Source organism: Echinococcus granulosus (genome assembly GCF_000524195.1).
Source record: "Echinococcus granulosus chromosome Unknown EG_S00077, whole genome shotgun sequence".
NCBI lineage: Eukaryota > Metazoa > Platyhelminthes > Cestoda > Cyclophyllidea > Taeniidae > Echinococcus > Echinococcus granulosus.
Genome location: NW_020170457.1, coordinates 166,960 through 178,793, shown reverse-complemented (window position 1 = coordinate 178,793; position 11,834 = coordinate 166,960). Strand labels below are relative to the sequence as shown.

The 11,834-nt window shown below is 40.8% G+C and overlaps 1 protein-coding gene across 1 annotated transcript in view; it reads left to right on the top strand. All coding sequences in view use genetic code 11, as the record gives it.

Annotated features, from left to right (window-relative positions):
• Nucleotides 1–3,700: 3,700 nt before the first annotated feature.
• The window catches only part of EGR_07439 (hypothetical protein), a gene marked incomplete at both ends in the record, with an annotated part of 10,744 nt that continues 2,610 nt past the window's right edge, over nucleotides 3,701–11,834 (top strand). Inside the window, 7 exons of the mRNA XM_024496688.1 lie at nucleotides 3,701–3,855; nucleotides 4,800–4,848; nucleotides 5,783–5,893; nucleotides 6,746–6,961; nucleotides 7,415–7,603; nucleotides 10,304–10,418; nucleotides 11,322–11,479. Coding sequence (XP_024348894.1) covers nucleotides 3,701–3,855; nucleotides 4,800–4,848; nucleotides 5,783–5,893; nucleotides 6,746–6,961; nucleotides 7,415–7,603; nucleotides 10,304–10,418; nucleotides 11,322–11,479 — 993 coding nt within the window. The remainder of the gene's footprint in view (nucleotides 3,856–4,799; nucleotides 4,849–5,782; nucleotides 5,894–6,745; nucleotides 6,962–7,414; nucleotides 7,604–10,303; nucleotides 10,419–11,321; nucleotides 11,480–11,834) is intronic.

Sequence of the window (11,834 nt, the reverse complement as noted above, 5' to 3'; positions counted from 1 at the left end):
TCTAAATCATTTTTAGTGCATTTAGAATATGGAAAAATAGCAGACTTTTTATTTTAGAGTTGTCACTCCAAAAGTGGTGGGCAAATTTTTTGAGGCAGACCCCTCCCCACTCCTACAGGACTCCACGAAGGACGCCTTTTGCTCAAGGCCCGAAGAGTGAGCTGAGTTAGGGTTGAGTTCTCTGAGACAAGGGAATGCTACAATATAGTGACTTTTTCAAAGGAGGAAATAAATAAGAAAGTCAGTGGAATAAATGCCTAATTCTGGTCCTCAATTAGTGACACAAAAGCAGCATATTTTTTTAGGAAAGACAAAAGATTATTTACAGTTGCATGGAAGCACTGGCAAATAAAAAGGTCAATGCGGTCTATTGTAGGGTTTTTTATAAGAAGGATTGTTCCCTTTTTCATTCAGATAGTTATCTAATTTTTATTTGAGAATTTAGGAGATATAAGGTTGTCGGAATGATTAAGAAAATCACGAAAAGCAGTTTATGAATTTCACTTCATGCAATTATGTGAACTTCTTTTACTGTTCAAAAAATGGCGAAGATTGTTTCTGATTTTATATTTATATGAACACTAAAAATAGTAAAAAGGACGACAACTTAAAAATGGAGACGAAAATTGCGCAATTCCATTTCTGGCAAATTAAAACTTTACAAATGGTAAAAATATGATTTGATGGTACAAATTTCCCTTTTAAAAATTTGTTTTCTGCTAATTTATCAAAATTGTAGATCTTTTAGGAATTACACATATAAAAGCTAAACTTTGGAGGGTGAAAGAAGATGATGCTTTTGGGTAGAGCTATAGATCCTTTCACACCTTTAAAATCGATTATTTTCGCCGGTCTACCCATTCATTCTTTCACTAAGGGGAATCCCAACACTCATTGGCTCACTCGGGAGAATTCATCCGTTTATTGGTTTACTTCTGGGAATCCCCTTTCTCATTGGTTCATTCAGGTGAATCATTTTACTCATTGGTTCATTCGGGAGCCTCCTCTCACTCATTGGCTAAATCACGCGAATTCACTCACCCATCCATTTGTCAAACTGGAGGAAAATTTAAACTGCAGAAATTTGTAAAAGAGTAAGACGAAAATGGCACAACTTTCATTTTGCAAACTTTTTTTTGCAGTTGTTCTCCTCGATTCTCGAGAAAGTGGATGGGAGTGTTGGACCAAAAATACTGCCTCAGACATTGGCGTAAGTGGGTTTTCTTGTACCTTCAGCCTCCTCTTTTTCTCTCCTTTCTTTTTCTTCCCTTTTCTTCAAAAAGGCCCTGTAAAAGTGAACAAGTAAACGTACAAAACCAAGGACTCTTAGACCCGATCCAAATGACGAGCGTTCTTTTCGACTAATTTAACTGCAAATATGGGAAGTGAATGAAGAAAAATAGCCTTTACAACTAAGTTGAAGTCGTCCATTGGTTTTGTTGATCGCATCCACAGTAAACAAGTTTTCTATAAACTGATCTGCTAGATCAGGAATGACAATCAAGGAGTGACCCACCTCAGAAGATATGGGGATAAGAAGCTTAGATGTTGACTCCTTACAACAGCTGAGTATTCCACAATCACTCTAATCAACGTGACACATGCAAATTTTGTTCATTTCTTCATATCTAAGAAGGCGAAAACACCTTTTGCATCCATTGGAAAGTAGTCACAACGGCATCAGCTACGGTAATTCATACAACTCTGGAAATTTAAAGTGATTTCTAGACAAGAGGCTTGAAAGTCAAATTAAAAAATTAGGGGTAATATCGAACAATGATAATTTGTCTGCCTTGAAGCTTGCTTTGATATGGGACGGGAATGCTGTAGCCAAGGTAAGTGTCAACTAATGATACGATGCAGCTAATTATGACGTCTTTTGTCAAAACGACCCTCTCATACCCACCGCTTTAGCAACCTTCCATTGCTGTGTTCATCAAAAATGGGCAGCTGTCTCGGTAGTTCCTTAAAACTACGTCTATTCAACATCCCAAATAAAGAAAGATTTGACAAACTCCTGCGTATCTCGGTCAAGTAGACAACCTTGGATAAGAGCATAATGTGTAGTATGACCGCTCACAAAAGTGAATGACTGACACGCTGTGCTGTAATGTGATGAGTTAGAAAGCACTAACATATAGGAGGGCCACTGACAAGTCCACTGCAGGCGATTTTTTAAAGGTCGACACGACTCGACCGAAGGCCTTACGACTCCTCCGTGTCTAAGTGTCTCGACGTCCTTTGCAGCGCTGCACCGCGACGTGCTATAAATTGATGTGGTGGAAGTCATTCATAATTTCAGGCAGGTCCTCTCTAGTTAAAGTTTTGTGCATTCATTCACAAGGGACTTCGTTGACCGTCACATGGCATTGCCAACATGCATGCTCGCGTGCCTGGATGTGGGCACCGAAGCACCTACATACACACACACATGCCCACTGGCACTGTTACCTCCTATTTTGGTAAGCGGTGTACCAAGAGTGACCTGGACTGCCCCTTGCACAACATGAAGGCCGACTGTCAGTAATTAATAGGGGCAGATTGCATGCAGTGTCACCACATTAGCATCTCTTTTGGTGGGGAGAAGGCAAGGATGGGGAAATTAAAGGCCCCGATTTGCCTCAGAAGGCGTTCTTAACGTCGAATCAAGGTAGTCAAACACACCTCCTAAAAACTAGTACTGATCAAACAATTAACAACCAAAATTAGCATCCGAAAGAAATTCTATTGGCTCTGGAAAGAGGTATTTAGGGTTAACTTCATGATCTAGTTTCCTCTCAACAACTAACACACCCCTCCGATGACCTCCATAAAAATTATGTTGAGCTCAATGAGAATCGGTAGATGGGAACAGGACACAGACGCAGTAACTGGAGCACTAATGATTAGGAGAGTACCCACCTCTCTAACTAATCAGGTCTACAAGGTAAACATCGCACCCATTTCAAAACATTTAAAAAAATCTCATTCCCCTCTTTAAATCATCGTCGCTGCCACCTAAGTCGAGTTCTGCCTTCCCGATGACTTGACAACTCTGAAAATTTGATATTTAATCTCATACCTTCTTGTTATCCGCCATTTTTCTGTACTTGCTAAAATGGGGTAATCACTTGTTAAAAAATCTCTTATTCCAGCCAGCAGTAGCGTTTGTTCATCGAATGTGTAAAGTGACATGTCAAGGTGAATAGGTGTCAAGGGCAGCTATCCGTGCTTAGCATTCTGACTTCTCTATCCAAAAAAATTCGTCTTTCTTTGCAGCGTAAAGTGAACTCAAACTTTTGTTACCCTTTTTTCATGTTGTTATGGATGCCAGTCAAGGAGTGGAAATTGGACCAGTCCAATTGAGGCAATGGACAGATCTTGACCTTGAAAAGGGCCTCCTATTGAAATTGGAGGGGGGAGGTTTAAAACCTATAAACAAATAACTTTGAACTCTTTACAGGTAAAGCCAACCATGACAAATCATCGTATCACAGAACAAAAATAAGATCTTGACATGATGACAATTTGCTGATAAATTGACCGGGAGAAGGGAAACGTCAAAGATGAACGTCAACACCTAAATATTAAAGTAGTAAAGATAAGATATTTTAGACTAAACAATCCAATAAACTTGTTACTTTTGGACCTTCATATTAAAAAAGGAAAAAATTTAACCCTGAGTTGCCTAATATTTTTAGAGGTGGCGATAAACTAAAGCATGGCTTTTCTAAGACGTGGCAACTCAAATGTCACAAGTGAAAAGCTAATCACTGTCAAAACTTTAGCGACTACTTCAAAGATCATTAGTATCTGTCAAAAAAGACTTCCGATTTCACGCCTGCTTCATCAAGAGGCATTCTACCATAGCACGTGGTAAGCACTGAAAAGTCCTGGCGAGTGATGGCATGCTCAGCCCCCTAGCTGCAGTAAGCTCTGCAACTAAATTGTGCGGACGTTTTCAAGACCCTCTACTGTACGTCTGTTGATGGTGATTTCCATTGCCTGGCTGATTCTGGCTGCCTGATTAAGGAAGAGCGAAAAATTCAAGAGGCTATTGCATACTGAGTACCAAGACAGCTTTCTCCCTTTGGCCAGTACATAACCTAGGGATGCTGCCCTTGATTAAAGAAAGCCTAGAAAAAGGGGGACCTTGACCAGCAGGATTGATGGGCAAAGTGAAGCCATCTCTCCCGGAACGCTTCAACCGTACAGGTACGGACTAAACACCGAAAGAAGCGTAGTATGGTATCAAGGAGCTAAAAGTCTTTTCCAGCCAAGAGCAATTAGCATCGAAATCAAGAAGTTATTCATATTTTCCCTCTCTACCTATCTTAGTGGCGTCAACAAAGTCGGCCAGGTGCAGGCTACAGTGTGTATGGTCTGTGCGAGAGCAGTTCCACCACAAAGAGGGATGAATTTTGGCTCTTCGGTCCACTAATCCCCCTGGTTCGAGCCCTCAGTGTTCATGTGCAAGTAAACTTCATGCTACGCAGCTGTACCGATCGTGAAATTGTCGACGGTCTCGGTGGCGCCTGCCGTGAGAATTTCGACGTCTTTCTGCAACAGGAGGCCTTGCGGAGTGATATGGATGTAGCCGATGTTCCACGTACTGATGTAGGTTTTTAGCAAATTACCGTGCACAAAAAATGCTTTTTTACCTTAAATTTGTGATGATGTGATTTTCGTGCAGAGGAGTGACCTGAAATTCGCCTACAGGTGTAACATTCCCACCCCCTTTCTCTCCCAAAGTTGAAACCCACCAGTGATTCACGCCCATCCCATTGCCTATTTTTGAAGACAGTTGATATTTTATTCAGCGATATGAAGTATAATTACATGGAAAAGGAAATGGCACTTCATCCAAAGGTGTAGGAGTTATTAAATGTTCACAGGGGTAAGTACGTCTACCACTTGTTTACTTCCACCCTAGGGTTACAACACCAGCCAGCCCCAGTGTCTTACATGAGACCAGGCAACTGATCGGAAGAGATGATAATCCATTCTAGCTCTTTAGAGTCACACAGGTTGATATTTCCGGGTAGTGAACAATCGAAGTTAATGCCACTTTCCAGAGAAGTGAATGAGTTGTCTAAGAGCCGCCTCTATGAAAAGTCATACGACGTGGAAGGGATTTGTAGGGTTAGGTTGGGATTACGACACTCCATCATTGTCAATCGCGTCAACGTACCAAACATACCCTGCCTCATCCCTTGTCACAGGAGCAAAAGTAAAGACAATTGACCTCCGTGAAATAACTTGCCTTTAAGCATTCATTTTTTCCACTCCAGCCATATTCACCTCAGCACTTTCCTCCTTAAAAGTACAGAAGTAGGCTTCCAAGGGCACGCCATTTCTCCCTTGGAATAATTCATAATCCTTTACTGATTAGACGGGCGCATGTGGCAAGTTCCACCTGCCCTTCTATGCAAAAATAAGCAACCTCAGTCCTAGCCACCTCTTTTTCGGCCTTGGTTTCATGCAGTAGAGGATTTTTCATTGTCCTGCAGGAATGTGACTTATCAACCCATCCTGACTATTTTTGGAAGGTTCTTCTTGCACTATCAAGCATCTTATCAAGAAAGTAGTTGCGTTGTTCTCGTTGTTCGCCCTCTAAAAGCGATTCTTAGCGACTAAGGGTTATTTTTCCTTCATAATCTACACAAAACAGACAGAGTCTTCTAAACACGAGGTGTTGTTTGCCCTGGACATGAGTATCTTGCAATATCTTTCTAGAATAAGGCTCCACTCTATCCATCTGTCCTGACTGTCCCTCTAGAAGTCCTTCTTTCACTTCTTCAAGCTGTATCCCACTGAGAAGATGGGATACTCGAACAGGAGATTCCCATTGAACAGTGCCGCCTGTCCACAAGTCACTGTACAAAGAAAAGAGGCCGAGTCTTTCAAGGCTGAGGTAGTATATGCTTAAGCAGTGCGATGGACGGTGAATAAAGTACCTGGGCATAAACAGCGAGGCTTGAAATGGAAAGAGCTACTCCTCAGCATAAGTTCGTCAGTCAAAAGTTTAAAGTGCGCAGCTTACTTTTATAATGCCTGAGAGAGCATTAAAGAAGCTTATGATCATCCATAAATGTGTGACAAATGGGTGATGCCCATCTTCTTAAGAGATTTCACGACTTTCCCGTGCCAAATGATTGTAGGCGTCACATAAAACATTGCACTAAAGAAGAAGATGAAGTCGATGATGAAGGTGTTTAAGCCATTTTTAGATGATTCGCTACACCGCCGCATATCGCGCCCATTCCAAGTGCTTTGATAAGCTTGACTTTCCGTAGTTTGAAGACCGATTTCAATTAGATTCCTGATGCACACAGGCTAAAATCGACTTTATGAGATTTGTACAACCCACACTGCAATGAGAGGCTTTAAAACAGTCTGAAGGGAGGTGTTAAAGGACGCAAGAAATCACCATGTCAATGGGCTGGTGCTCATGTTATGCAGGAATTTAACCAGGGCATTTGGAAAGTTCTTCCCTTTACTTTGCAACAATTCACTATTAGACAGGCGGATCAAAAAATGACATCAATTTTTTTCGATCTCGGGATATTTTGATCCATTCAGTGGTTTCTCCATACCAGATAAATGTTAACGTACTGACAGGAGCCTTACGGGGCATCCTTGCTGAAGTGATGGCATTTGACTATCAAGAAAGTATTGTTTAACCTAATCGTAGCAACTAGAGATTTAAAATGACGAGGGCAACCAAAAGCATCCAAAAATTTTCCTTTTTTCTTCTAAACGCAAGGTAAACATGGATCACGGATTCTCTATAGTACCGCTTGGAAGTGTTTTGGTAAGAAAAAGCAACCGCCAAATTTTTACATTTTCACCACAAAGGAACAGTAGACAGTTAAAAGATCAAAACAAACCAGTTGTTTTCCATATTTCTAAATTTTTAAAAGCGAGAATAAGCTTATATAATTCTTCTAATAATAAAGAAGCACTTTTAAGGGGTGACATTGTATGGGAGAGGGGGCGATGCCGAGGCGGAAATGGCGGGTTTGGCAGACTCCCCTTTCGGCACCTCAGCATGTGTGAGGTGTTTCTATAAGCTGTTGCTTGAAGTAATGCAAGGACGGAGGAAGACAAGGGTGATCAGAAAACTGACACCTCGCTATCAATACGAATATTCGAAGTCAGACGAGGTTTCACTCTTCTTGGAGCGAGTTAAGCACTTAAAGGCCAAGTGGTTACGAAAGCTCAACAGCGTGGTTTCCAGAAACCTTTCAAGTGTACAGTGGACAATTGCTATATCACCTCCAGGAAGTCGCGTCTTGCCGATTTTCGTCAAATTACAATGGAAATCATCTTATTCTATGACAAAGTGGCCAATTTGAAAACGCAGAAGTTGAGCTCCACCTCTTAATTTAAAGACAGCCAAATTCCGATATTTTAATCCTAATTTGAGGTAAAGAGTAAGAGGAACAAAATGTACATCTACAAATTTTTCTCCTTTCCTTTTTGTTCTTTTTTGATGAAAGGAAACAAGAAAACTTTTCTGTTCAATCGACCACGAAAATATCAAATTTACTCAGGCGTAAAGTCAAAACCGCTAGTGGGTGGTTGTGGTGCCGCGAAAGGAGATAAATCTTACCCAAAGGAGGTAAGGCATTTAATTTTACAGATTTATTCCTCCTCTGAGAGCTCTGCCTCTTAACTTTGCTTATCAATGACGCATTCAAAACAAGGGCAAGGAGTACAGTACCAAACGCTTAACAAGTAGATGATAGGTGGTATGTGTGGATAACCTAAGAGAGATTCGCATATCTGCCAGGCATATGTGCGGTTAAAGTGGCAAAAACACCATTTTCCTTCGTTTGACTTGCCCTGACAAAATTGGTACTAGTGTCACATATATGTGACGTTCTGACTTTCTCATCTAAGCCAAGCGACACAGGTGTGTGACATGTATTGTTAGTCTGTAAAAAGTTTGTTAAATTCCTCATTATAAAATAACTACAAATAAGGAATTTTTTTCGTCGCCCAACTTACCTAAATGTGAAATCAACGGATCATTCAATAACTTCCTCAGGGACGCCATTTCATGCATAACACCTGTTCCTTAAAAAAGAGAGTTTTAAAAGAAAACTGGAAAATTGTTTTAACCCTATCAATTTTCATTCTGTTTCACCTTTCTGAGTTTTTCTTTTTTTCTTGAGCTAGTCTGCAACGCGGTTAAGATTGACAAATATCACGTCAATGTGACAAACGGATCCTTTCCCAGGCTTTCTCCTAATTTCTGAACTATTTTTTAGAAAATAAAATAGGAAATGAGATATGTAAATAATAAATCTTTTGCATAATCTTTCATCTCTGAAATTCCTAGGTACCCATTTCTCTGCCTTTTAGTCGTTTAAGAAACTGGCGACAATCTCCTCCGATCGGAAGTGGAGCTCCACATATCCCTTAGAGGACACTGCAGTAACAAGTTGGTTAATTCGTTTTCGACCCCAGACTGAGCGGAAGGCAGTGACGACAGCAACAAAGCCACCAACCCAAGTATCCACTGGGTGGATGCGGCTGGCCATTCGTGATCACGGCGCCTGTCTAATGCTCGATCGTATTCGGATCTACTACCTCGCATGTCCAGCCTGGCAGGTGGGCCGATTTGAACAACTCTCTTTAGATATTTGTTTTAATCAACTTTTTTGAGTTGTCTCAATGCCTAGTGAGCATGGTATAGTAAGTCAGGTGATAGACTCTTGAATTGTTGACACACTTGGTACTTCCACTGGTACTATGCGTCGTCTGATTTGCGAGAAAAATGATGCTGTGTGGAAGGTTATGACTTCATTGTTAAAGCACTTCTCTTCTACCCACCACTTTCGCATCTTCTTGCTTAAAAGTTGTTAAAAGGACGACGTTGTCTTGGTATTCGTTGTGTGTGTGCCAGGTCCTTGAAATTACGCCTGCTTGAGGAAACACTGGGTTTTTCTAACGTTCACACTGGTAGAAGAGTAAATAGATTCCTCTACAGCTTCGTCGACACAGTAGCATTGGCTGAGCGTTCATTGTGTAGGGTAGTCAGTCACAGAAATCAATGACTGCTATCCCGTGTTGTGCTGAGCTGGAAATCGTAGATGTATGGGAGAATCACTGACAGACGATCAGTACAACATCGACAAACCTCGACCGAATATCTTACTGCCACGGCGTGTCGCGTTGTCGTGATGCGCTCGAAATCACATGTAATGTCCGGGAGATATCTTCAAGTCAGAGATTTGTGAGTTTTTTCATAAGAGATGTCGATGACCGTCGCACAGCGTCGCATACATGCCTGCCTGGATGCATTCATTCAAGCCCTTGGCCAAGTTAGCCGCCATTTTGGTAAGCTGTGTGTTTAGAGTGAATTGGAAATGAGGGCAGCCTGTTAGTTTAGACTTGACAAACTACTTGCTACCGATTTATTGTGGATCCGCCTAAATTATTTTTAAGTCAAAAATACGAATTCTTTTCCAACTGCGGCCTAGAAGGGTATGGTAGCAGGTTATTTACAGCAAAACACACTTTTTTTCTCCGTATATTACTCATTTTTCACGCAAGAGAATAACCTTAATATTAATGCTTTCCTATTTTATTATCTTTTAAATAATTTGCTTTTTTCCTGATTAAAAATCTAAGATTTGCAACCAGAAATGTCCACCTACGGATTGTTTGACTAAACTTTAATACACCTGCGAATTTCATGGGCTGGAACCACCGCCTTTGATCACAACTTCATAATTTCCTCTGAGTTTTGAAAGGGAAGCGAAAAACCCTCTCTGCTCATTCTATCCTTTTACTTGGCTTTATTTTACCTTTTGCCTAAGTTAAACATTGTTTACGATTAAATTCTTATCGCTTCCGGTTGCACAATCTCATCTCTAACTTATTAAGTCTTTTAGGTCTCTTGACTTCGCAAAGTTGTTACAGTTATGGAACATTAGGCTACCTCAATCGGCGGATTTAAAAAGCCTACACAAATCTACGTCTTTTGGGCTTTTAAAGCCCCATCTTTTAGAAAGACCAGACTCAGCTTTGTAGGCTTACGCATGTAATTCATTAGTACGTACTCTAAAGAGGTGATAGGATGGGAGGCGGTGGCAACAGACGTAACACCACGGCATTTAGGCGTTGACTAAAACCTACTGAAGCTGAAGAGCTTGAGTGCTTTTTTGTAGCCCTCTTCTCCATCGACTATGGTATCACATACGATGATTTAAGTGAAAAGATTATTAACGAATCAGGTGGGGTGGTCGTGCTAGGATTTGCCATCAAGGCAAGAGGTACTTTGATATCGTTCAAATTGTATATAGTATTGAAGGGTTTTGCTGTGAACGAGTTTGATTGGCAAACATGGAATCACGTACCTAGAAGAAGGTTAGCTCAGAAACCATCTATTCCACCTTGCCACCTGAAGCAATCAAAAGGAGTAGGAGGTAATCAGGGGTTCGAGGGATTCATGCTAGCTCCATAAGGGATCATTTTTTATCCTCCGAATTTAAAGTAGCTTCAGCTGTTAATTACTACTGTGCTTTTTAAGCGCACTCAATGTGCTCAACCCCAGTACCAACGAAGGGGTTAATCAAATTCGCCTTCTTGTCAAACTCGGGGAGTGCAAACTTCGTGATTCCAACCCATTTAACTACGTAAAAAAGTAGGTGCATTAGTCCACCTCGTTTTGCTGCTTATAGACAAATAATTTAGGCTGCCTTTTTTGTAAAGGAAGGTTAAAATGTAAAACGGTTAATTGCAAAGTCTTAAAAAATGGGAGGAAGAGGAGGAAGAAATGAATGTGAGTGCCTAAACCGCCACTGCTGACATCGCCTTGCATTCATTTAGGAGATCTATAAGTAGAAGGGCTATGAATCGCGTTTTCTGTATATGGATTTGATTAGTTTAAAGGCCTCCTACCTCAAATCCTAGTCTATGAGTTTGTCTGTAAGGTTGTGCGTTGTTCTTTTAATCTTTTACTCATTCAAATGTTTATTTTAACACCGTGACAGCAGGAAGATGGTAAAGTTAGGAAGATAACAGAGCCACCTTGTATCTCTGTCTAGACTCAATGAGTTTGGAATGTCATCTTCAGCGAAACATAGGACTACTTCTAGCCCAAGTATATTGGGTAAAATTTATCCTTCTCCTTTTGCCTTAAATGCCTCCGAGTTCTTACTCCACAGTGCTTCAATTCTCCAACGTTGGAATAGTCGGCATGGCAGCACCTTCTCTAACCCACTGATCCGGCATCACCAGCTATGTATTTCGAAAAAAAATGTAAATTTTTGCAAGGAAATTCTTCAGTGATTCACATACCCGCCCTTTGGTATATTCTTAGCTTGGAGAGAAAGTAGCGTTTTCTACCCCAGGTCCATCTGGTAGACCTGCAGATGTTGGTGGTGTAGAAACAGATGCATCGAAATCTTCAAATTGTATTCAAAGAAGGCGCAACCTCTTAAATTTAAAAGTTTTAGAGTTTGTTTTTGGAATTCGGGGATGGGAAGTATGACAAAGTCGACTGAAATTAAGTTTTATTGTAAAGGAGAGTAATGGTTCTTAGATTGGAGCACCCATTGAGGTAGTGAAAAGTCCCAAGTCAGGAAGCAAACAACATGAAAAAAAGTAAAAAAATGGAAGACCAATTAAATTTACTATCGTCAGTTCTTCCATGGTACTTGCGTAAAATGGAGTTAAGTGTAAGCAAATTAGTCCATTCCTCACATCCAGTTGGATTTTGCATTACTGGAGGCCATTTCTGATACCTTCCTCCTGAGAGGGAATTCGATCTCCAGTAGGAACAAATGGAATTATTCAACTTTCTAGGGAATTCGGGGTCCATCTTGGCCTGGTCCAATGTT